This window comes from Salmo salar, chromosome ssa16, assembly GCF_905237065.1.
Source record: "Salmo salar chromosome ssa16, Ssal_v3.1, whole genome shotgun sequence".
NCBI lineage: Eukaryota > Metazoa > Chordata > Actinopteri > Salmoniformes > Salmonidae > Salmo > Salmo salar.
The window spans coordinates 37,748,545-37,776,283 of record NC_059457.1 but is presented as its reverse complement, the minus strand read 5'-3'; the positions used below and the strand labels follow the sequence as shown (position 1 = coordinate 37,776,283).

The 27,739-nt window shown below is 43.9% G+C and overlaps 1 protein-coding gene across 1 annotated transcript in view; it reads right to left on the bottom strand.

The window, feature by feature from the left end:
* LOC106573612 (transmembrane protein 117) overlaps positions 1–27,739 on the bottom strand; it is an 81,599-nt gene that overhangs the window by 20,825 nt on the left and 33,035 nt on the right. Inside the window, exon 4 of the mRNA XM_014148813.2 lies at positions 4,543–4,642. Within this exon, the coding sequence (XP_014004288.1) occupies positions 4,543–4,642 (100 nt within the window). The remainder of the gene's footprint in view (positions 1–4,542; positions 4,643–27,739) is intronic.

Below are 27,739 nucleotides of genomic sequence, written 5' to 3'. Positions count from 1 at the left end.
GTCAATGTTATTCTCAGAGGCTACCCGGAACATATCCCAGTCCGCGTGATCAAAACAATCTTGAAGTGTGGATTCCGATTGGTCAGACCTGCGTTGAATAGTCCTTAGCACGGGTATTTCCTGTTTGAGTTTCTTCCTATAGGAAGTGTGGAGCAGAATGGAGTCATGATCAGATTTGCCGAATGGAGGGCGAGGGAGGGCCTTGTAGGCATCCTGGAAGTTGTGGTCGAGAGTTTTAGCAGAGCGAGTATTACAGTCGATGTGTTGATAGAACTTCGATAGCACTTTCCTCAAATTTGCTTTGTTAAAATCCCCAGCTACAATAAATATGGCCTCAGGATATGTGGTTTCCAGTTTGGATAAAGTCCAGTGAAGTTCTTTGAGGGCCGTCGTGGTATCGGCTGGAGGGGGAATATACACGGCTGTGACAATAACCGAAGATTATTCTCTTGGGAGGTAATACGGTCGGCATTTGATTGTGAGGTATTCTAGGTCGGGTAAACAAAATGACTTGAGTTCCTGTATGTTATCACAATCACACCATGAGTAGCTAATCATGAAACATACAGCCCGCCCTTCTTCCTGGAGAGATATTTATTCCTGTCGCCGCAATGAACTGAGAACCCAACTGGCAGTACGTACTAAGACAGATCCCGAGAGCCATGTTTCCGTGAAACAGAGTATGTTACAATCTCTGATGTCTCTCTGTTAGGAAATCCTCACTATCAGCTCGTCAACTTTTTTATCCAGAGACTGAACATTAGCGAGTAATATACTCGGAAGCGGTGGGTGGTGTGTGCGCCTCCTGAGTCGGACTAAAAGTCCCCTCCGCATACCTCTTCTCCGCCAGCGATGATTTGGGTCAGCCTCTGGAATCAGTTCAATTGCCCTAGGCCCTAGGGGTAGAACAAAGGATCCAATTCGGGAAAGTTGTATTCCTGGTCGTAATGCTGGTATTGCTGGTGATTTACCGCCGCTCTGATATCCAGAAGTTCTTCTCAGTTGTATGTAATAACACAAAAACATTTCTGGCCTGATAATGTAAGAAATAACACATAAGAAATACTGCAAAGTTGTCTAGGGGATAGAAGCACAGTTGCCCTCTCTATCAGCGCCATTTTACACCACTTGTGAATGATGCCCAGTGTTTGCAGTAAGGCAAGAAACAGCACATGGCTTTTTTTGCAACTTTACTGCCATGTGAGCATTGCTGCGCTTATTATGTGAAGAAATAGCTTAATAGTTTATCAACATTTTAAGCTAAATGTTCTGATCTGTTGCATTTTTGATGCGAGTGGTTTGATTAATTTGGGATCTATCGCATCCCACAACTGTTTGGAATATTTCTATTTCAATATTTATATTGGACAAGTTGACCAATAGAATTGGTTAACTTTTGTACTATGGGAGATAGTACAGCCGTGGCCAAAAGTTTTGAGAATGACAGAAATATTAAATTTCACAAAGTCTGCTGCCTCAGTTTGTATGATGGCAATTTGCATATACTCCTGAATGTTATGAAGAGTGATCAGATGAATTGCAATTAATTGCAAAGTCCCTCTTTGCCATGCAAATGAACTGAATCCCCCAAAAACATTTCCACTGCATTTCAGCCCTGCCACAAAAGGACCAGCTGCCATCATGTCAGTGATTCTCTCGTTAACACAGGTGTGAGTGATGATGAGGACAAGGCTGGAGAACACTCTGTCATGCTGATTGAGTTCGAATAACAGACTGGAAGCTTCAAAAGGAGGGTGGTGCTTGGAATCATTGTTCTTCCTCGGTCAACCATGGTTACCTGCAAGGAAACATGTGCCGTCATCATTGCTTTGCACAAAAAGGGCTTCACAGGCAAGGATATTGCTGCCAGTAAGATTGCACCTAAATCAACCATTTATCAGATCATCAAGAACATCAAGGAGAGCGGTTCAATTGTTGTGAAGAAGGCTTCAGGGCACCCAAGAAAGTCCAGCAAGCGCCAGGACCGTCTCCTAAAGTTGATTCAGCTGCGGGATCGGGGCACCACCAGTACAGAGTTTGCTCAGGAATGGCAGCAGGCAGGTGTGAGTGCATCTGCACGCACAGTGAGGCGAAGACTTTTGGAGGATGGCCTGGTGTCAACAAGGGCAGCAAAAAAGCCACTTCTCTCCAGGAGAAGACAAGGTGAGTGCTACTATCAGTCCTGTGTCATGCCAACAGTAAATCATCCTGAGACCATTCGTGTGTGGGGTTGCTTCTCAGCCAAGGGAGTGGGCTCACTCACAATTTTGCCTAAGAACACAGCCATGAATAAAGAATGGTACCAACACATCCTCTGAGAGCAACTTCTCCCAACCATCCAGGAACAGTTTGGTGATGAACAATGCCTTTTCCAGCATGATGGAGCCCCTTGCCATAAGGCAAAAGTGATAACTAAGTGACTCGGGGAACAAAACATCTATATTTTGGGTCCATGGCCAGGAAACTCCCCAGACCTTAATCCCATTGAGAATTTGTGGTCAATCCTCAGGAGGCGGGTGGACAAACAAAAACCCACAAATTCTGACAAACTCCAAGCATTGATTATGCAAGAATAGGCTGCCATCAGTCAGGATGTGGCCCAGAAGTTAATTGACAGCATGCCAGGGCGGATTGCAGAGGTCTTGAAAAAGAAGGGTCAACACTGCAAATATTGACTCTTTGCATCAACTTCATGTAATTGTCAATAAAAGCCTTTGACACTTATGAAATGCTTATAATTATACTTCAGTATTCCATAGTAACATCTGACAAAAATATCTAAAGACACTGAAGCAGCAAACTTTGTGAAAATTAATATTTGTGTCATTCTCAAAACTTTTGGCCACGACTGTAGATTGACATAGGCTAATGCTTTTGCTGTTCATTAGGCCTACTCATCTTGTTGGCTGATGAAAAAGTACATGTGGACAGTATGCGCCTCAGAATTCGTTAAGAAAGACACGTGCAGTTGCGTCCCAGATGTGTCTGTCTTCACTTGTAGCCTACTTCGTAACTGAGATGCTTGTGAGAAGGACCCGATCACGTGACGGACATTGGCTAATAAGAACTGAGATATCTGAGAGAGCCATGTGAGCGAGAGGTGCCTCGGAGCACGGAGACTGGCAGCCGTGAGAAGGGAATTAGGCTATAATTATTATATTCAGCCCAAGGGCATTACGGCCACACAAGGGGGATGCTGCCATGACATTCGAGGCCTGGTGAGAATATTACCAAGTGCTTGTCAAATTGTGACTGAGAGTGTGTGCAGCCTGCACAAGAAACAAAGCAGAGTTCATGCCTTTCATGCGACTTTTTTCAAATCAGCCATGCAGCCAACGTTTGTATCACAACTAAAGTTGCATAAATAACACTAAATTAAGCATATAGGAGGACCTGTTTCTTCGTTAACTGCTCAACACAGAATGCTCTCACTCCCTCGGAAATCATTTGGAGAAAATATCCTTTCTATTTTATTTAGCTATGTTCAATTGTTTTCGTCATACTCTAAAATAATATAAAATAACGCCACGGAATTCTAAGCGAATCTTGTCTGCTAAACGATCTACTGTAGCCCAAAGCCATATGGCAAGGCCTAACATAAGGATAACTCAGAGTATGCTATTCTGTTCTTCGGAAATAACTACATTATCTTCATATCATGTTTCTTTAGACCTGTCTAAAATAAATAATGGATTTATTATGATGGTCTAGGATATATTTAATGAATTTATTAGACTTTTTAAAATGTAGATGTTCCAAAGGTCTGCATCAGTGGCTTGTAGGCTATGCGTGGAAGCCAGGAGATGCTAAATGTGTTTATGTTAATTACCGGTCAATAACGTGAGACTGGCAGTTATTTGCTTGACAATCACCGGCTGATAATATTTCATAACCACCACAGCCCTAGTAGAGAAAATCATTTAATAATTTTTGTTATGAGCAGTGTTGCAAAAACACAAATTTCCTGCTCACTCATCTCCCGATGGCACATTCAAAATATCTGCTCTGTCTAGGAGACACACAGAGGTCATCTTGAAAGTGCCTTGTTGAATTAATCAACTGTAAAAAAAAAATAAAGAAATAAGAAAAAAAAGCCAGAGTAATGTCTGGATTCAGCTCTCGCTTCTCTCTCTCTCTCTCTCTCTCTCTCTCTCTCTCTCTCTCTCGTACAGTAGAATAATAATGGAGACTGAGGAAGCGTGACACGTTGTCTCTCCTCTACTCCAGTGGTTCCCAAACTGTGGGGCGCGAGGGGGTCGTCAAGGGGAGTGCGGGGTTCTCCCCCCACTCTATCCCTCGCTGTCTCTCCTTTCCTCTACTCCACCCCTCATTGTCTCTCTTCTACTCCACTCCACCCCTCGCTGTGCCGCTATGTTTCTCTGTATTTCCTGTAACCTCGCACTCTTGCTCTGTTCCTGTTACTTCTGTTTGATCTGGGCTGGGATCAGGTGCTAAGGGTATAAACCCTCATCCCACTGTCTTTGTGCTGATATTCTAGTTGATTCTAATCAGTGTTGGGCTACTACTGGGTAGTTCTCTTACCATCCATGCAGTCACAAAGTCCCCCATCCACGTCCCTACTGCTGCAATCTTCATGAAGCTCTCGTTCCTGATACCCATGTACTCTGTCACCATGTGAGGCCTAGAAAGAGAAAGAGAGAAAGAGAAAGAAAGAGAGAGAGAGCGAGAGAGAGAGGGGGGGTCAGAAAGAGAGGGGGGGTCAGAAAGGGAGGGAGTCAATAGAGGGAAAAATAGAAAACGGTCACTGCGGCTGCTAAGTGTCATGATGCTAACTGTCAGATCCCATTCAAATCAAACTAGCCCTGTGAAAACAGTGTGCGCCAAGCGGTTCTACCTTCGTGGGGCCCTCAGGGTTGTAAACAATATACACTGAGCTTCCATGAAATTGTTTACCTCCCTACTGTTTGAGAATTATCTTTCCATTTCGCAAATTTGTACCAGTGTCTAGGTGAATTGAAATCAGCATTATCCAAAAGCATGAGATGTCTCCGTTGGTTGTCGGAACTAACAGAACATTTTTACTTAGCGACATGCCACCATGGTATGCAGTTTGTCTTTGGTGCAGGGAAAAAGATGACATGCATTCACTGAAGTCCTAGTTATTCCTCCTCTATTTCCTGTTGTAGGTGGAGATGGGAGCAGGAGCCTTTTGTTCAGGGTATTCATTAATCTTCCAACTTATCCTGGTAATAACACTGGGAGAAACTGGGTCACAAGCCAGGTCTATATGACAACTGCACCTACTGTACTTACCGCCCCCCAAAGAGAAGAAAAGAAGGATGAGGGAGGGAGGGGTTTGATCTCCTGGCAGCATCTTAGAGGCTGAGTGGAGCAGGTGGGCCTCCTCCCTCCCTCATCCTTCTTTTCTTCTCTTTGGGGGGCAGTAAGTACAGTAGATGCGGTCTCCTCCCTCCCTCCCTCTCCCACCCCTGACTGGTCACTGCGGTTTTCCAGCGGGTCGTTTCTGAAGTCAATAGCGCCACTCATCCTCTTTTGGCTCTGTGGCTGTTTTCCAACCTGCCACACAATACCCATGAAATATTTATTTGGCTATGTGGACAGAGGCATCTGGAAAATGACAACCATGCCTGTTTTACTTTCCCATGCATTTATTTGATATGTTATTAGTGTTTACAATGACTGTACATGACATTGGTTTTGTGAATGAAAATACAACTCTTTCAAAGCGGTACAGGATTATCCCATTAAATCCTATTAAAGAGCTTAGGCATGTTTAAATTAAACTTGAATATGTATTCATCTCCAATTAATGATAATTGCTCTCCCTTTTCTCACCCATTAACTCATAATTCCCCTTAGTAACAAAACATAACAAAGAATTGAAGGTGGTCCTGGGGCAGAATTGCTGTCAGCTATGACAAACCCCTGAACCCAAATGGCACTGTTTGAAAATGAGCTGCTTTTGAAAATGAATGTGTTAAATATGATAGGGTGTGGTATAATTTATTCCTACCCATCCTTTTTTTTGTCTGACTTGTCATTCTGTGCATGCTCAGTGTAGAGTAAAAGTTCTACCATCTAACTGTCCTGTTTCAAGTGTCTCCTAGAACCTATGACAAACCATTGACCCCAAATGGCACCTGTTTTCTTGTGCCTACATAGACAGTCTCTGTAGTCATGAAAACAGATAGATTGTTAAAAAAAATACAATTAAGATGCTGCATTAAAGGTAGGCTACAATATAAATCATATGACATCAATACTCTATTCATTAGGTTGCCGTGAAAGGGCTTGATTAACAAAAACGTGAGGGGCATGGCATAGGTGACTTATCACCTCGCCCGTAAATAAAACAAAACTTGATTAGAATGGGGATTTATAGGCCTACCTGCATTAAGTCAGTTAGATGCTCAGCAGCTTGGCCCCGGTCCAGTTGCCTAGGAGATCCCACAGGGAGTCGTGTACCCACTGCAAAATTATAATCGATAGTCCTGGAAACGCTGTCTAGCCCAGCACAACTCAGACTTAAATCTAGCCGATAGCTGGCCTTGTCAGAGAAAACACTTGCCCTCTCTCCACCTCCTCCACGGTTATCTAATTGGGCAAACATTGCACCTCTTCTACCAGGCAGCAATGTTTGCCCTTTTTTCTTTGGACAGCAGAAGAGCACAGAGGAAGAGTTTGGGGACTCTTCTCTCAGTGTGATTAAAGGCAACACTTCCACGGCTGCCGTGAACCCTCTGACCTAATGAGAGGGTTCACGGCAGCCGTGGAACATCAGTACAGTAGCTGTCATGAATAATCAGATCAAAAATGTCTCCCTCCTGGTGGAACATCAGTACAGTAGCTATCATGAATAATCAGATCCAAAATGGCTCCTTCCTGGTGGAACATCAGTACAGTAGCTACCATGAATAATCAGATCCAAAATGGCTCCCTCCTGGTGGAACATCAGTACACTAACTACCATGAATAATCGGATCCAAAATGGCTCCTGTGGCACAAAGCAGTGAACCAGTTACGCCACAATCTGCACTTTCAATGGAACACAATTGGATTTTTAAGACACCTTAAGAGCTATTGACGCACCCGTGTGTCAATCTAATTAACATATATACATCAAAATCCATCAGTTTAAGAGAGAGATATAAAGATTAATGTTTTTTTGCATGGGCTGCGTCTCAATCCACCACATCCGCCTAAGTCAGCCTTCCACATCAGCGTTGGAAAGTGACAGAGCTACAGTCCTCTTTGTCAGACCAGGAGACATCCAGAAAACCGGTCTTCTTACAAAAATGTCTGCAGCGAACGGTTTGGCCTACTAACTATGACCACTCCATGGAAAGTGTTCTCTGTTTTGCTCTATGACCCCCACAAGCCCCACGATGTGCCAACTTCTGTCTGTAGCGTCCAAACCGTTTGGGCTACAACTGAATATCACCCCACTATGGAAAAGGGAGACTCTCGTTTTGCTCCCCCACAAGTGTAACGGGACTCATCTGAAAGTCACCCGCTACCACCCCAAAGAAATAAATTTTACTGTGGATATAGATACTTTTGTACCTGTTTCCTCCAGCATCTTCACATGGTCCTTTGCTGTTGTTCTGGGATTGATTTGCACTTTTCACACCAAAGCACATTCATCTCTAGGAGACAGAACGGGTCTCCTTCCTGAGCGGTATGACGGCTGTGTGGTCCCATGGTGTTTATACTTGCATGCTATTGTTTGTTCAGATGAACGTGGTACCTTCAGGCGTTTGGAAATTGCTCCCAAGGATGAACCAGATGTTTTCAGAGGTCTTGGCTGATTTCTTTTGATTTTCCCATGATGTCAAGCAAGCGGCACTGAGTTTGAAGGTAGGCCTTGAAATACATCCACAGGTACACCTCCTATTGACTCAAATGACGTCAATTAGCCTATCAGAAGCTCCTAAAGCCATGACATAATTTTCGGGAATTTTCCAAGCTGTTTAAAGGCTCAGTCAACTTAGTGTATGTAAACTTCTGACCCACTGGAATTGTGATACAGTGAATATAAGTGAAATAATCTGTCTGTAAACAATTGTTGGAAAAATTACTTGTGTCATGCACAAAGTTGATGTCCTAACCGACTTGGCAAAACTATAGTTTGTTAACAAAATTTGTGGAGTGGTTGAAAAACGAGTTTTAATGACTCCAACCTAAGTGTATGTAAACTTCCGACTTCAACTGTACCTACAGGGGTATAAAATTCATCACAGTGAGAGATTGTACTCCACTGAGTCCTTCTGGCCCCTCCTTTCTCTTCCCTGCTCCTTTCTGCCCACTAGTGTCCAAGCTTGATTCTTGTACTTGTGTTCTAAATTTCACGAACAGTGATTGTGGAAGAACCTGGCAGGTGTGTAACCTCTGAAGCCTCGGAGGTGTCTAGCCTACTTCAGTACACGAACATGGCATTGGTTCCTCCGTCATCTACATTGAGATGTTTTTCTGTCTCCTCCGTGTGTACAGTACATAAGAGCACACATTTGACAGTATACACAGCTTTGGACTGGAGAATGGTTGACTGAAGAATATCAAGCTGTCATGGAAGGGCCTCTCTCCTATCATCAAATCATCTCCCAAGGCGACTTCAAATCTCTATCTCCATCCATCCCCCTCTTTTGTAGTCACAGCGACCTCAGCCCACATATTGTATTATACTTCCTCCAGATAGAGTTCTCTAGTCTCTTATCACTCTACTGGCTCATACAGTGGGGGAGTGGGAGTAAATAACCAGCAGGCACTTTCCAGGCCAGCACCAGTATCTATCCACTGTATCAGTCTTCCATTAAACTAGTCTTAAATGTAGTCTGCAAGTCCTAGAAGCTTATAAATCCACTTGACTTGGGCTTTACAATGTCACAAGTGATAAAACACACACGCGCACACACACACACACACACACAGAATCAACTGTGATAAGCTTTTATAAAAAGTATTGCTTGTAGATGCTGGCGTATGCCTGCTAATTAAGGCTACAAACATGTGGGTGAGACAGGCTTTGTAGCTTTGCCTTACTTGATAAACACAGCCAGACCATGACTTTATACTTGATAGTCAAGACAAGCTCTGAGTTTACCTTTCCACCTCCTCTCGAGATGGGAAAGTGCTCAAGTACTTACATAAAGTCACACATCCACACACAGGCAGGCACGCACACATGCACGCGCGCACACACACAAAATCAACTGTGGTAAGCATTTATAAAAAAATTATTGCTTGTAGATGCATTACAAATTTGAAAATATTGATTAAAAGACACGTTTCATGTTGTTTGATGTCCCTCAAGGGAAGATTGGTTCTGCACTGTGTGGCATTTAGAAATGTCAGGACACATTTTATAAATCATATTTTAATCGCAAATTGTCTGCAGAGCAGCACAAACAATTTATAGTACAGTGCTTGCAAAACTGTAGCCTTTAAGGCAAGATTTTGAAATGCTATCAATGACATGACTGGCTGGTGTGAAACATAATGAAAAGGTAGAGAGATTCACACATGCAGACCACAGGAGGTTGGAGGCACCTTAATTGGGGAGAAGGGGCTTGTGGTATTGACTGGAGCGGTATAAGTGGAATGGTATAAAATACACCAAACAGATGGTTCCCAGGTGTTTGAAGGCATTGCATTTGCTCCGTTCCGTCCATTATTATGAGCGGTTCTCCCCTCAGCAGCCTCCACTGATGCAGATGTATGCACACACACGCACACACACTGTGTTAGGCTTTTTCCTATTTGCAGTTCCAAGTGGACTTCCCCATAGAGTTGTCAAGGTTAATGTGCTATGCTGTTGATAGTAGCTGTCTGTATGTCTCTGCATGAGGATAACCTGTAAGAGGCCAACTCCCAGTGAGGCCTCTCCCCCTTGTCCCAGATAACAGCAGGGGAAGGTGGGCTTATGATACTAAGGTAATGACAGTCCTGTCTCTCCTCTCTCTCTCTCACTATCGACCCTCAGCTACAAAAAATAGCATGGTCTCTCCACCCCTGGTCATGTTTATGTTTGGTACTCCGGCAGGCAATCCCTCCCGTCAACAGGAGGGAACCTAAATACCACAACATGCCATTTATTCTGCCTTTTAAATCTGCTAGTCTATGGCATTACGCCCGCTCAGCTAGACAGGGACTCTACCGCAAGGAACACAGAGGCATGGTGGTAAACAGAGACAATGTTCTTATGTGCTGCTATAACCCAGCTCAGTCAAAAGGGTGGCTGCGGTCATCTGCCTCCCTCCGTCCCGCCACTGGGTGAGGACATGGGGCACGCAGGCAGCCGCCCCCTGCCTCCACCCGTCCCATGCAGCAGTGTAGCCTGGTAATAGCAGAGTCCCCCCTCATCTAAATTAGTCATGAGGAACATGTGCGGTGCCACACATTGGGCTCTCTTAATTAAATAACACTGCCTAATTAGGGGCTTCTTTCTGCAGGTAATGGTGCTGTAAAATGCCAGAATGGGATTAGGCGGCATGACGGAGCGCTGGTGAAGGGCGTCAAACTCCCTGGGCGGTCACACTCCTCTGCTTTCACACAAACAAAAGCCCCCTAATCTGACACTTACATTAAAATGCAAATGGCCCAGATGTGAAAGCCGCCCGGTAACAAGTGTGGCTCTGGATAACACTGTGTGCTGTGGGAGCCACAATGGAGGGATGCTTCCTGGTGTTACATATGAATGAAGGTAACTGGTTGATAGCTGATGACAATGGGTTATGTTTAAACATTGGCTCTCATGGTTACATGTTTGATCAATGTCCTTTGTCTGGACAGCTCTAAATTCTGATGGACACATCTAACATGGAGGTAATGACATGTCGCTCTCATCATTTATCATATTTGAATGAATTGAATTTGAATAAGTAAGTTTTAGGTAATTCCTAGAGAATATATAAATTCCTGTCATTGAATCAAGCTCAGTGGAGTCTGAAAGGTCAAAGAAAATGAAAGCATATCAATGAGCACTGGGTCAGGGACAGCATACGGTGACAGGTCAGAGAGCACGGAGACAGACACACCTCCCCCTCAGCCACACTCACACAGGTCAGACACACACAGTCAGACACACACAAGACACAGCCAGACCTCTACAAAGGGGTGTGAGATAGAAACAATATGTGGTGTGTGTGGGGGGGGGCAAACGAGCAGTTGGACCTCTCCTGCACCGCTCCATCACAGTTGGATGCCGAGCGCAAGGCATCATGGTGTGTTTTTTCAAAGACATCATTATTCTGAGGGAAACCAATGCCAGCAGATGGCCTTTACAGAGCCTTGGCAATAACTGTGCCTTATCCTCTCTGAACAAAAAATGAAAAGGAAAATATAATTCATTCCCACACAGACGCTTCCTATCCTATTTGCCACAAAGGGATATTATTGTACTTCTCTTTTATGCTTTGCCTCAGTAAAATTACAACGGCCTCATATTGAGTAAGGGAACGTGGGATATGGATGCAGAAAAGCTTTGGACACGGATCAAAAGACTTAAGTTTCACTGCATCATCAGAGCTGGAACACTTCCATTCTCCTCTCCATCCATCCTCCTCCCGCTCTACCTCCCTCCCCTCTCTGCTAACTGCTGCATTGGCTGCCATCAGAGACCCGAACACATCTCTTCTGAGGCGTGTCCTGGTCCTCTCTGGTAGAATGTGAACACTGCTCTTATAGGTCCGCCTTAAACAGAGATGCAAACACTAGTCATCTCTGGCAGACCGCCAGCCTTAAGAGGACACAGAGAAAGAGCAAGACAGGAGGTGCCGGGAGGAAACAGGACAGGACAGTCAGGGAAAAAAGGCAGAGTGGTGGAGTAGAGGAGTAGAGCAGAGAAAAGGCTGGTTGCTGGCTCCTACTGCCTCTTGGTGGGCTGCTGGCTCGATGCGTTCACTTGCTTTACAACAGCACCATCTATCGATCTGAAAAGACACAACCTGAAATGACTATGTGATGTCATTGGAACTGTCACATCAGAGGCAGTTTGTTACATAAGGGAGACTATTATTTTTTATGTCTGGGACATAGAGTTGACCAATTGAAAGTACCTGGCTCGTTGTGTCTGCACTGTATCTCTGTTCATTTAGTGTTTACAGCTCACAGTGAGGGGTAAATGAGGATTTCCACCCAGCTAGCACATAACATTCTGAGAACCATTTCTTAGAGCTTGGTGAGAGTGTGGTTTTCCTATTGTTATTTTGCATACAAACTTCCCACAACTTTCTGGGAATCATAGTTGCTTGGCTTGGGAACATTCTCAGCACATTTAAGGAACTTGAAAAAAATATGTTTCATCACTATTTCAGTACTTTAACATAACTTCTCAAAGTTCAAACATGGTTACATTTAATTTACATTTTAGTAATGTTCTAGTAACGTTATCCAACTGGTTTGGCATTGGGAATATTCTGAAATAGTTCAGAGAACGTTAAGAAACAACATCCTTCTGTGGGAATTTCAGAAATTCAGCGTAATGTTTCCTATGGGTTTCCTTGTGGTTCAATTTAAAGTCAAGGTCTCTGAATGTTCAGAGAATGTTAAGAAACAACGTTCTTCTGTGGGAATTTCAGTAATTCAGCATAACATTTTCTACAGGTTTCCTCATGGTTCTATTTAAAGTAGGGCAGTCATTTTTGGGACATTTCTTCATCGCACACAGTGGCGACTCGTCAATAAGGGCCGTTTTGAGCCCCACATTTCTAGCTGTTTTTTTTTGGGGGGGGGCTTGCCTGTTTTGCATGTTATTTTGGCATTAATACGTAACACATATCAGTTTGCAAACAACGTAAAAAATATATATATCATTGAGTTAATAAAGCCGCATTACAAACATGGTCTCTTTTTTGTTTTCTTGAGTAAGGCAGCTCCAAAATCATAGGTGTTACAGCCTAGCTCAGTGCTTATCTAGCAGTCATCATCATTAATCAAGTCAACAATCTACAGGCAAATCCTTTTTAATCCTATGAAGAGAAATAATGAAGAGAAATTATAGATAAAACGTATCGGTGCTCATCGGCCATTGGACATACATATTACCCAACAAGTTGGAAATCGCAAATTCAACAATGACTGATTTGGAAGGAATCAGTGACAGTGGCTGTGTGGTCCCAAATCTGGGATTAAGGAGCTCTGATAAACATTCAACATTGGCAATGCTGTCAATGAAGCATGATTTGTGCCATGCTCAAAACAACTGTTAACTCAGAACTGCGAAAAAGTCACTTCAGTGAGTTCAAGACAACTGGGAAGTCAGGAATAAACGAGCTCCGACTGGGAAAATAAGTTTTGAACGGTCATCCAACTCAAAATTGTAAATCCGGCCACTTTCTAGAGCTACGACCTGAAGATCAATGACGTCATCATGATTCGACCTTGTTTTTTTCAGAGTTCCCAGTTGTTTTGAAAGCACCATAAATCCAGAGAATGCCAGACTTTGATGACAAAATTTGCAGATGAAGGACCGCCGCGCCACCTTCCTGTTCAAGTGAGCACAGCACAACAAGGTGAGTTCAAAAATACATTGTATGCTGCTGCATAAATTATGTAATATGTCTGGGATATATGTATACTGTAGCTAAGAAAGTAATACTATGTGTATGCTGTGTAGTAAGATGTTAGTAGCCCATGTGCTCACCCTAATAATTTGGTCTATTTACCCCTCTTAATTTCGCCCACTGTTCTGACTTGGTGGTGCACATGTAGCCTATAACCTGTTTTGAGAAATGTAATCATCGAATATTGTAAGTTTTCATTGTCTGCTTATATGCCCCCTTTATTTAGCTTATGGTTCTGACTTGGTGTACAGGGAGAACACTGTAAGAAGGGCCCATGTTCTGAATTCTGTCGCTGTACATTTCAAAAGTGCTGAACAAATAGTTATATTGACTACGTCTGTCCATGCTATGCTCATTAATGTCTTAATCGAAATTACGGATTGCCTCTTATCCCCTTGTCGTCCCCTTATGCCATAGTTTGTAGATCTCAATTGTCATTAGAAACCACATTTGTTTAAGCAAGATTTAAAAGGCAGTAAATGAGGCTGAATGAAGTGTTTTGTTGCCAGACAAGGCTCCGCTGATAGCCAGGTGTAGCAGTGGTAAGATGTTGGGACTGCTGTTAGGACAGCTTTATGTAGGCCCTAACAGTTTGTGGGCACCGTTTGTCATTGTTATAGTACAATGGCATGTAACCTTTTAAGTGCAGAACACAACACAGAACACAGCTACAGTCAATGCTAGCACCTTTACATAGCTGAAGACCGTGTGCCTCTAGCCAAAATCATGTAAAAGATTTGGCCAATATTACCGGAGATATGTTTTTTTCTTTTGTGTGCATGTCATAAGCCATTTTAAAATACTCGCAAGACGCAATTCTTTGGTTTGATAACAAACAACATTGTTTAGCTAGCTTGCTAGCTAGCAACCTGATAACTTAACCACTGACTAGGCACTGAATACCAGGTAGGCTGCAGCATTATGGATAAGTTGCAGGGGTTTGATGGCACAAGTGGGGAACCCAGCCAACAGCAAGTCGCAGTAGTCCAGACAGAAGATGACAAGTCCCTGGATTATGTGAGTTAGGGTTGTACTCTACAGATGTTGTAGAGGCTTCAAACTCAACTCTGGACCTCGAAGCCAGTTTCACTACATTTTTTAATTGTTCCCCTCTAGTGATTTAGACCTGGGACACCAGGTACTTGCAATTCATTATCTGGTAGAATAGAAAACCAGCAGGCTCCGGACCTTGTAGGGTAAGAGTTGAATACCCCTGTTGTAGAGCATGAACCTGCAGGAGCAAGTCACTTTTTTTATGTTTGCAGAGAACAACAGGGTGTTGTCCAGGGTCAAGCCAAGGTCCTTTGCACTCTGGGAGGGGGACACCGTGGAGTTGTCAACCGTGATGTAGAAGTCTTGGAACGGGCAGGCCTTCTCCAGGAGGAAGAGCATCTCTGGCTTGTCAAGGTTGAAATTGAGGTGGTGGGCCAATATCTAAGCTGAGATGTCTGCCAGGCATGCAGAGAAGTGTGTCGCCACCTGAGTGTCAGAAGGGGGAGAAGTAAAAAAGTAGCTGAGTGTCATCCGCATAGCAATGATAGGAGAGACCATGTGAAGATATGATGGAGCCAAGTGACTTGGTGTATAGAGAGAAGAGGAGATGGCCTAGATCCGAGCCCTCGGGGACACCAGTAGTGAGTATGTGGAGCAGACAGATCCTCTGCACGCTACCTGGTAGGAAAAGCCTGCCAGGTAAGATGCAATCCATGAGTGTGCAGAGCTTGAGATGCCCAGCCCTGAGCGGGTTGAGAGGAGAATCTGATGGTTCACGGTGTCGAAGCCAGCAGATACATCTAGGAGGATGAGAATAGAGGAGAGAGTGTCATCTGCGGCAGTGTAGAAAGCGTCCGTGACACAGAGAACAGCAGTCTCAGTTGAGTGACCTGTCTTGAAGCCTGACTAGTTAGGGTCAAGAAGATCATTGAGAGAGAGATAGCGAGAGAACTGTTCAGAGACAGCACACTCAAGTGTATTTGAAAGAAAGTTATGTGTGAGTAGGACCAGTGGACTCAATAGGCTGAGTGAATGAGGAGCGGATGTCATCAACCTTCTTTCAAAGTGGTTGACAAAGTCGTCCTCAGAGGGGGGGGGGGGTAAATGCAGCACTAACCTTTGATGATCTTCATCAGATGACACTCTTAGGACATTATGTTATACAATACATGCATGTTTTGTTCAATCAAGTTCATATTTATATCAAAAACCAGCTTTTCACATTAGCATGTGACATTCAGAACTAGCATTCCCATGGAACACTTCCGGTGAATTTACTAAATTACTCACGATAAACGTTCACAAAAAAACATAACAATTATTTTAAGAATTATAGATACAGAACTCCTTTATGCAATCGCGGTGTCCGATTTTAAAATAGCTTTTCGGTGAAAGCACATTTTGCAATATTCTGAGTAGATAGGCCGGCCATCATGGCTAGCTATTTTGACACCCACCAAGTTTGGTACTCACCAAACTCAGATTTACTATAAGAAAAATTGGATTACCTTTGCTGTTCTTCATCAGAATGCACTCCCAGGACTTCTACTTCAATAACAAATGTTGGTTTGGTTCCAAATAATCCATAGTTATATCCAAATAGCGGCGTTTTGTTCGTGCGTTCAAGACACTATCCGAAGGGTAAAGAAGGGTGACGCGCCCGGCGCGTTTCGTGACAAAAAATGTCAAAATATTCTATTACCGTACTTCGAAGCATGTCAAACGCTGTTTAAAATCAATTTTTATGCAATTTTTCTCGTAAAAAAGCGATAATATTCCGACCGGGAAACCCTGTTTTCGTTCAAAGACCAAAAAATAAAACATGGAGTCGGCTCGTGCACGCGCCCCCAGTCTCATTGTTGTCAGATCGACCACTATCCAAATGCGCTACTGTTTTTCAGCCATGGCCTGCAAAGTCATCATTCAACGTTCTGGCGCCTTCTGAGAGCCTATGGGAGCGTTAGAAAATGTCACGTTACAGCAGAGATCCCCTGTTTTGGATAGAGATGATCAAGAAGGCCAAGAAATAGTCAGAGAGGGCGCTTCCTGTTTGGAATCTTCTCAGGTTTTGGCCTGCCAAATGAGTTCTGTTATACTCACAGACACCATTCAAACAGTTTTAGAAACTTTGGAGTGTTTTCTATCCAAAGCTAATAATTATATGCATATTCTAGTTTCTGGGCAGGAGTAATAATCAGATTAAATCAGGTACGTTTTTTATCCGGCCGTGAAAATACTGCCCCCTATCCATAACAAGTTAAGGATATATTCAATCTCTCCCTATCCGAGTCTGCTGTCCCCATATGCTTCAAGATGGCCACAATTTTTCCTGTACCCACAGAATGCAAAGGGAACTGAACTAAATGACTATCGCCCCGTAGCACTCACTTCTGTCATCATGAAGTGCATTGAGAGACTAGTTAAGGATGATATCACCTCCACCTTACCTGTCACCCTAGATCCACTTCAAATTGCTTACCGTCCCAATAGGTCCACAGATGATGCAATCGCCATCACACTGCCCACTGCCCTATCCCATCTGGACAAGAGGAATACCTATGTAAGAATGCTGTTCATTGACTATAGCTCAGCATTCAACACCATAGTACCCTCCAAGCTCATCATTAAGCTCGAGGCCAAGGGACTGAAACCCACCCTGTGCAATTGGGTCCTGGACTTCTGAAGGGCCGCCCCCAGGTGGTGAAGGAAGGAAACAACACCTTCACTTTGCTGATCCTCAACACTGGGGTCCTACAAGGGTGTGTACTCAGCCCCCTCCTGTACTCCCTGTTCACCCATGACTGCGTGGCCAAGCACACCTCCAACTCAATAATCAAGTTTACAGACAACACAACATTAGTAGGCTTAATTATCAACAACAACGACACAGCTTACAGGGAGGACGTGAGGGCTCTGGGAGTATGGTGCCAGGAAAATAACCTAATCACTCAACGTCAACCAAAACAAAGGAGATGATCGTGGACTTCAGGAAACAGAGGGAGCACCCCCCTATCCACATCGACGGGACAGCAGTGGAGAAGGTGGAAAGTTTTAAGTTCCTCAGCGTCCACCCACACAGATAGTGTGGTGAAGAAATATTATCAAGGACAACAACCACCCGAGCCACTGCCTGTTCCCCCCGCTATCATCCAGAAGGCGAGGTCAGTACAGGTGCATCAAAGCTGGGAACGAGAGACTGAAAAACAGCTTCTATCTCAAGGCCATCAGACTGTTAAATAGCCATCACTAGCACAGAGAGGCTGCTGCCTATATACATAGACTTGAAATCATTGGCAACTCTATTAAATGGAACATTAGTCACTTTAATAATGTCACTTATAATGTTTACATATCTCGCATTACTCATCTCATTGGTATATACTGTATTCTATACTATTCTACTGTATCTTAATCTATGCCGCTCTGACATTGCTCATCCATATATTTATATATTCTTAATTTATATATGACTTACATTTGTGTGTACTGGGTATATGTTGTGAAATTGTTAGATATTACTTGTTAGATATTGCTGCACTGTCAGAAACAAGAAGCACATGCATTTCGCTGCACCCGCAATAACATCTGCTAAACATGTGTATGTGACCAATACAATTGGATATGATTTGATTTGCAAACTATTACAGACTATAAAGGGAAGCACAAACGCGAACTGCCCAGTGACACAGCCTACCAGATGAGCTAAATTACTTCTATGCTCGCTTCAATGCAAGCAGCACTGAAGCATGCATGAAGGCATCAGCTGTTCCAGACGACTGTGTGATCACACTCTCTGTAGCCGATGTGAGTAAGACCTTTAAAGAGGTCAACATTCACAAGGCCGCAGGGCCAGACAGATTACCAGGACGTGTACTCCGAGCATGCGCTGACCAACTGGCAAGTGTCTTCACTGACATTTTCAACCTGTCCCTGACTGAGTCTGTAATACGTACATGTTTCAAGCAGATCACCATAATCCCTGTGCCAAAGAACACTAAGGTAACCTGCCTAAATGATACCGCCCCGTAGCACTCACGTCTGTAGCTATGAAGTGCATTGAAAAGCTGGTCATGGCTCACATAAACACCATTATCCCAGAAACCCTAGACCCACTCCACTTTGCAATTTCATCACAGACAACGATGAGACAGCCTATAGGGATGAGGTCAGAGACCTGGCCGTGTGGTGCCAGGATTACAACCTCTCCCTCAACATGATCGAGACAAAGGAGATGATTGTGGACTACAGGAAAAGGAGGACCGAGTACGTCCCCATTCTCAACGAAGGGGCAGTAGTGGAGCAGGCTGAGAGCTTCAAGTTCCTTGATATCCACATCACCAACAAACTATCATGGTCCAAACACACCAAGACAGTTGTGAAGAGGGTACGACAAAGCCTATTCCCCCTCAGGAGACTGAAAAGATTTGGCAAGGGTCATCAGATCCTCAAAAAGTTCTACAGCTGCACCATCGAGAGCATCCTGACAGGTTGCATCATTGCCTGGTATGGCAACTGCTCGGCCTCCGACTGCAAGGCACTACAGAGGGTAGTGCGTACGGCCCGTACATCACTGAGGCCAAGGTTCCTGCCATCCAGGACCTCTATGCCAGGCGGTATCAGAGGAAGGCACCAAAAATTGACAAAGACTCCAACCACCCTAGTGATAGACTGTTCTCTCTGCTACCGCACGACAAGCGGTACCGGAGCACCAAGGCTAGGTTCAAAAGGCTTCTATACATCTGCTACCCCCAAGCCATAAGACTTCTGAACAGCTAATGAAATGGCTACCCCCCACCCCCTCTTTAATGCTGCTGCTACTCTCTGTTTATTTTCTATGCATAGTCACTTTAACTCTACCTACATGCACATATTACCTCAATTACCTCGACTAACCTGTGCCCCCGCACATTGACTCTGTACTGGTACTCACTGTATATAGCCTCGCTGTTACTGTTATTTTACTGCTGCTCTTTAATTATTATTATTATTATTTCTTTTTTACTTATCTATTTTTTACTTAACACTTATTTTTCTTAAAATTGCATTGTAGGTTAAGGGCTTGTAAATAAGCATTTCACTGTATTGTATTTGGTGCATGTGACAAATACAATTTGATTTGCTGAAGGCAGTACAGGCACTATTATGGTAAAGCATGAAATGGGAGAGTGGTAGCGGGTAACATTTATCGTCTCAGCGGACCTGCTGCTCCGTTCAGCCATGCATCTCTGCGTTTCCCTTCCTCCTGCCAAACAGAAAGAGCGGGCATGATGGATGTCACTGTCACAGCTCTGGCCCGTTTGACAGATTATACAAGCATATTCCCCACCCCTGTATAGAACAACAACACCTTACCCCTAGCTATTAGCCTGCCCAGTCTACTTCCACTGACAGCATGTTTGCAATATGTAATTTCATTTTAATGTTTTACAACCAAAACAAACAAATGGTAAATCACAAGCCCTCGACCTTGGATACTCAATACCCAATAAGGGATATCTCTATTGCATGTGCTTATTGGGCCAGTATAGTTAGGCCCTGTCCAGAAGCAACCCTAACCCTAGGCATTTGTGTAGATCTGGAACAACTTGATATGTGTAAGCAATACGGTAAATGCACTTTGAAGTAAATCTCAGCTATGGAAAAAGTACACTACATTTTCAGGGCTATCATTAAAACAGGTTAATATGCCCCACCGGCATTAGACAACTATACAGGAAGCCCTTACATATCTACAATTAGTAAATAAAACAAATGATAAAAGAACAGTCTGATTACCTGATACCTGACACGGACATGGTGGCGTAAAATGGAAGATCGGAACTTCGTGAACTAAGAGGTTGTGAGTTCACATCCCAGGTGACAAAATGTTGAATAATAATTAAGGTATAAATGAACATGGACAATGCAATCACATACAGTGCATTCAGAAAGTATTCTGACCCCTTGACTTTTTCCACATTTTATTAAGTTACAGCCTTATTCTAAAATTGATTAAATTAATGTTTTTTTCTCATCAATCTACACACAGTACCCAATAATGAACAGGTAAGAATAGTCTTTTTGACATTTTTGCAAATTTATACAAAAATCAAAAACAGAAATACCTTATTTACATAAGCATTCAGACCCTTTGCTATGAGAATCAAAATTGAGCTCAGCTTTGAGGTTGCACACCTGTTTCCATTGATCATCCTTGAGATGTTTCTACAACTTGATTAGAGTCCACCTGTGGTAAATTCAAGTGATTGGATATGATTTGCAAAGGCACACACCTTTCTATATGTCCCACAGTTGACAGTGCATATCAGAGCAAAAACGAAGTCATGAGGTTGAAGGAATTGTCCGTAAAGGTCAGAGACAGGATTGTGTCTAGGCACAGATATGGTGAAGGGTACGAAAACATATCTGGAGCACTGAAGGTCCCCAAGAACACAGTGGCCTCCATTATTCTTAAATAGAAAAAGTTTGGAACTACCAAGACTCTTCCTATAGCTGGCCGCCAAACTGAGCAATCAGGGGAGAAGGGCCATGGTTAGGGAGGTAACCAAGAACCCGATGGTCGCTCTGACAAAGCTCCAGAGTTCCTCTGTGGAGATGGGAGAACCTTCCAGAAGGACAACCATCTCTGCAGCACTCCACCAATCAGGCCGTTATGATAGAGTGGCCAGACGGAAGCCACTCCTCAGTTAAAGGCACATGACAGCAAGCTTAGAGATTGCCAAAAGGCACCTAAAGATTCCCAGACAATGAGAAACTGTCACAGTATCCACAGAAGGTGGCGCCCCTCCTCGGTCGGGCGGCGCTTGGCGGTCGTCGTCGCCGGCCTACTAGCTGCCACCGATCTATGTTTCTGTGTCTTTTGGTTTTGTCTGTCTGATCCGCACCTGTTTCTTGTCTGTCATTAGTTAGGTTATTTAGTGTGTCTTTTCAGTTCAGGATTTCGTGCGGGATTGTTTTATGTCAACTCTGGACAGTTGGAGTGAGTGCTGCGCTCGTTGCTAATTATATTTACTGGGCTGCGCCCCGTGCGTCTTTTGTTTTGGGAACGTGTTTTCCCGAGTTTAATTTATGTGCGCCCTGCGCCTTTCGGCTTCTTGTGTTGTTCCCGGATTTTCTATTAAATCCCACTATTACTCCGGACCTCTGTCTCCTGCACCTGACTCTGCCTCTCTACTGATCCTGGTAATCGTGACAGAAATAAGATTCTCTGGCCTGAATGCCAAGCGTCACATCTGGAGGAAACCTGGGACCATCCCTACGTTGAAGCATGGTGGTGGCAGCAACATGCTGTGGGGATGTTTTTCAGCGGCAGGGACTGGGAGACTAGTCAGGATCCAGGGAATGATGAACGGAGCAAAATACAGAGAGATCCTTGATGAAAACCTGCTCCAAAGCGCTCAGGACCTCAGACTGGGGCAAAGGTTCACCTTCCAGCAGGACAATGACCCTAAGCACACAGCTAAGACAATGCAGCAGTGGCTTCTCTGAATGTCCGTGAGTGGCCCAGCCAGAGCCCAGACTTGAACCTGATCGAACATCTCTGGAGAAACCTGAAAATAGCTGTGCAGCGATGCTTCCCATCCAACCTGACAGAGCTTGAGAGGATCTGCAGAGAAGAATGAGAGAAACTCCCCAAATACAGGCGCGTCAAGCCTGTAGTGTCATAACCAAGAAGACTCGAGGCTGTAATCGCTGCCAGTGGTGCTTCAACAAAGTACTGAGTAAAGGGTCTGAATTCTTATGTAAATGTGATATATATATACATTTATATATAACATGTAAGAAAGAAGAAAACATGTAAGAAAACCTCTTGTTGCTTTGTCATTATGGGGTATTGTGTGTAGATTGATGAGGGGGAAAAAACGATTTAATCAATTTTAGAATAAGGCTGTAACGTAACAAAATGTGGAAAAAATCAAAGGGTCTGAATACTTTCCGAATGCACTGTATGTTAAAGTGTGTCAAATACAGTGCCTTCAGAAAGTATTCACACCCCTTGACTTTATCCACATTTTGTTGTGTTACATCCTGTATTTTAACTGGATTAAATTTAGAATTTGTCACTGGCCTACACACAATACCCATAATGTCAAGCGGAATTATGTTCTTTTAATTTTTTTTATAAAAATGAAATGCTGAAATGTCTTGAGTCATTACGTATTCAACCCCTTTGTTATGGCAAACTTAGTGTGCTTAACAAGTCACATAATAAGTTGGATGGACTCATCCCATATTCAATAATAGTGGTTAACATGATTTTTGAATAACTACCCCATCTTTGTACCCTAAACATACAATTATCTGTAAGAATTTCAAGCACAGATTCAACTACAAAGACCAGGGAGGTTTTACAATACCTTGCAAAGAAGGGCACCTGTAGAGTACCACAGTATGAGTCATAATACCCATAAAACCCAGCGGTGAAACAGGCAAATGGTTCCAATAGTTTTTTCCACCATTCATTTTTTCCCATAGGAGATTTTAGAAGCAAATTTAATAAGAGCTGTGTTTCGTGTAGGCTTACCCTGGCATGACGTTGTTTAAATCTCTCTAGGACAGGGTGACTTTTATCAATATATTCACATGTATTTATCCCCCCAAAATGAAATGCTAATTTGCTGCTAATGTGACTATCATAAAGAACTACAAATTCCATGATGACCCGGACGAGACTGACAAATTGAGGCAAAGGTAAGAATCTCTGTATTAACTATCTAATGTTAGCGAAATGTAGTAATGAATAAATAGGCAACATTTCTTTAAAAAAGGACAATTCTGTAAACTGTCTTGTGCTAGTTTTAAATTGACACAATAACTGTTAGCATAGGTGTCAGCTAGAAATGGCGTGCAAGAGCTTGCAGGGATTTGTAGGTTTGCATGATGTCTTCTTTGATGCTAATTACCATCTTCGAATCTGAGATTAAATAAAGCTGAATATATTGATAAAAGTCACCTTGTCCGAGAGAGATTTACATGATCAAAACGGCCCGCCAGGGTAAGTCCACTCGAAACAGATCTTATTTTAAGTGTTTCTAAAATCGCCTAAGGGGAAAAATTAATGGTAGAAAAATGATTGGAACCATTTCACTGTTTGACGGCTAGGTTTTATGGGTATTATGACACCTCCACTGTGAGGCTATGTAGGTAGATGGGTAAAAAAAGTTATTAATTAACCTTTGGATGGTGTGTCAATATACCCAGTCACTACAAAGGTACAGGCATCCTTCCTAACAGTTGCCGGAGAGGATGGAAACCACTCAGGGTTTTCACCATGAGGCCAAAAGTGAACGTAACAGTTCGAGTTTAATGGCTGTGATAGGAGAAAACTGAGGATGGATCAACAACATTGTAGTTACTCCACAATACTAACCTACACTTAACAAAATATATGCAACATGCAACAATTTCTAAGATTTTACTGAGTTACAGTTCATATAAGAAACTCAAGTCAATTCAAATAAATTCATTAGGCCCTAATCTATGGATTTCACATGACTAGGAATACAGATATGCATCTGTTGGTCACAGATACCTTAAAAAAAAGTAGGGGCATGGATCAGAAAACCAATCAGTATCTGGTGTGACCACCATTTCCCTCATGCAGCATTGATCAGTCTGTTGATTGTGGCATGTGGAATGTTGTCCCACTCCTCTTCAATGGCTGTGCGAAGTTTCTGGATATTGGTGGGAACTGGAACACGCTGTCGTCCACGTCGATCCAGCGCATCCCAAACATGATCAATGGGTGACACGTCTGGTCAGTATGCAGGCCATGGAAGAAAAGGGGACATTTTTAGCTTCCAGGAATTGTGAGAAAGCCATCTTCTCCGGGGAGACCGCTGGCAGCGACACCTGTCAGTACCCCTTCGTCAGGTCCTGGGTGCTGACGTATCTTGCCTTCCCCAAGCGGTCAATCAGTTCATCCATCCGGGGCATGGGGTAGGCGTCGAATTTACTGACCTCATTCCCAGAAGTCGTTGCAGAAGAGGACGGTTCTGTCCGGTTTCGGTACCAGCACATTAGGGCTAGACCACTCAGTGTGGGACACCTCCAGTACCCTCGTCTCTAGCATTGTTGTAACTTCCCGCTGGACCGCCTTCCTCCGGGATTCTGGTATCTGGTATGGCCGTTTACACACTTTTGTGTAGATGTGATGTTCCACGAGATCCGTGCGCCCCGGCACCTCGGAGAACACAGCCGTATTCCGCTGGGCCAACTCTCAGAGCGCTTGTCGTTAGGTCAGGCTGAGGTCTTTCCCCATGGAGACTTCGACAGAAGGCGAATTCTGCTGTGGCCGGGTCCACATTGCGCACAGCGCCTCTAGTGCGTGCCACTTCTTCAGTAGGTTCACATGGTAAAGCTGGAGGGGTTTTCTCCACCCTGGTTGGCAGACCTTTTAATTGACGTTGCCTATCCGCTCAACGATATCATAGGGCCCATGCCACGTAGCCAGGAATTTGGTCTCCGTTGTGGGGATCAGCACCAAGACCTTCTCACCTGGGTGGAACTCTTGTGGTTGGGCCCCCCGTTTGTAAATGCGCTCCTGGGCATGTTGCGCCTGGGCCATGTGCTCCCTCACCACTGGCCAAATCGCAGTCATCGTCTCCCTCATCTCCTCCACGTGTTCCACCATGCTGTGAAGGGGGGTCGGTTGGTACTCCCATACCTCCTTGGCTAGGTCCAGCAGTCCGTGGGGCCGATGGCCATACAGGAGCTCAAATGAGGAGAACCCAGTGGACGCTTGGGGTACCTCACGCACCAATAACATCGGGTAGGGCAGCAGCTGGTCCCAGTTTCTTCCCGTCTCTCTCGATGACATTCTTCAGCATCTGTTTTAGGGTCTTATTGAAGTGTTCGACTAGCCCATCCGTTTGTGGATGGTACACACTGGTCCTCATTTGTTTAATTCATAAAAGATTTCAGACCTCTTTCATTACACGAGACATGAATGCGGGCACTGGTCCTACAGAATTTCCCGCGGAATACCCACCTGGCTGAATAAATGGAAGAGCTCCCGCGTGATAACGTTCGCTGCCGCCGTGCGTAATGGGATCACCTCCAGATACCGGGTGGCGTAATCTATGATTACCAAGATGTATTTGGCGTCCCCTCGCGGTCTTCACATACGGACCCACCAGATCCATCACCACACGCTCAAACGGCACCCCTATAATGGGCAAGGGAACCAAAGGGTTTCCATAATGTACCCTCTGAGCTGTGATCTGGCACTCCGGGCAGGTACGGCAGTAGTCCTCAACGGCACTCTTGACTCCGGGCCAGTGGAACCGATTCCCAATCCGCTCCCTGGTATTCTACATCCCCAGGTGTGCCCCGAGAAGGTGGGTGTGGGGGTGAGCTGCAAGACAGTCCTAACATACTGGGTGGGTATGAGTAACAAGTCTTTAGACTCCCCATTGTGCTTGACTACCTGATACAATAAATTATGCTTGATGGTAAAGTGGGGGTAGCGCCACTCACTTACCCCGGATAATAGTGCGCTGTCCACCGCGATCACCTGGCCCCTCATGTTCTGGAGGTAGGGGTCTTCTAACTGGGCCGTGAGGATTCCCGTGTCGAGCGGTCCGTCTGGTGCCTCCACCTCCATAAAGGGAGGTGAAGACTTTTTGTCCTGAATACAAAGTATTATGTTTGGGGCAAATCTAATACAGCACATTACTGAGTACCACTCTCCATATTTTCAAGTATACTGGTGGCTGCATCATGTAATGCATATGCTTGTAATTGTTAAGGACTGAGGAGTTTTTTCAGCATAAAAAATAACCAGAATTGCGCCACACACAGGCAAAATCCTAGAGGAAAACCTGGTTCAGTCTGCTTTCCACCAGACACTGGGAGATTAATTCACCTTTCATCAGGACAATAACCTAAAACACAAGGCCAAGTCTAAACTGGAGTTGCTTACCCAGGAGACAGTGAATGTTCCTGAGTGGCTGTTAGAGTTTTGACTTAAATCTAATGCAAGACCTGAAAATGTTTGTCTAGCAATGATCAACAACCAACTTGACAAAGCTTGAAGAATTTTGAAAATAATAATGGGCAAATGTTGCACAGTCCAGGTGTGGAAAGCTCTTAGAGACTTAACCAGAAAGACTCACAGCTATAATCCCTGCCAAATGTGCTTCTACAAAGTATTGACTCAAGGGTGTGAATACTTACAGTTGAAGTCGGAAGTTTACATACACCTTAGCCAAATACATTTAAACTCAGTATTTCACAATTCCTGACATTTAATCCAAGTAAAAATTCCCTGTCTTAGGTCAGTTAGGATCACCACTTTATTTTAAGAATGTGAAATGTCAGAAAAAAAGTAGAGAGAATAATTTATTTCAGCTTTTATTTATTTCATCACATTCCCAGTGGGTCAGAAGTTTACATACACTCAATTAGTATTTGGTACCATTGCCTTTAAATTGTTTAACTTGGGTCACGTTTCGGGTAGCCTTCCACAAGCATCCCACAATAAGTTGGGTCAAAATTGGCCCATTCCTCCTGACAGAGCTGGTGTAACTGAGTCAGGTTTGTAGGTCTCCTTGTTCGCACACGCTTTTTCAGTTCTGCGCACCAAAAAATTCTATGGGATTGAGGTCAGGGCTTTGTGAAGGTCACTCCAATGCCTTGACTTTGTTGTCCATAAGCCATTTTGCCACAACTTTGGAAGTATGCTTGGGGTCATTGTCCATTTCGACGACCCATTTGCGACCAAGCTTTAAATTCATGACTGATGGCTTGAGATGTTGCTTCAATATATACACATCATTTTTCATGCCTCGTGATGCCATCTATTTTGTGAAGTGCACCAGTCCCTCCTGAAGTAAAGCACCCCCACAACATGATGCTGCCACCCCCGTGCTTCACGGATGGGATGGTGTTCTTCGGCTTGCAAGCCTCCCCCTTTTTCCTCCAAACATAACGATGGTCATTATGGCCAAACAGTTCTATTTCTGTTTCATCAGACCAGAGGACGTTTCTCCAAAAAGTACGATCTTTGTCCCCATGTGCAGTCGCAAACCGTAGTATGGCTTTTTTATGGCGATTTTGGAGCAGTGCTGAGCGGCCTTTCAAGTTATGTCGATATAGGACTCATTTTACTGTGGATATAGATACTTTTGTACCTGTTTCCTCCAGCATCTTCACAAGGTCCTTTGCTGTTGTTCTGGGATTGATTTGCACTTTTTGCACCAAAG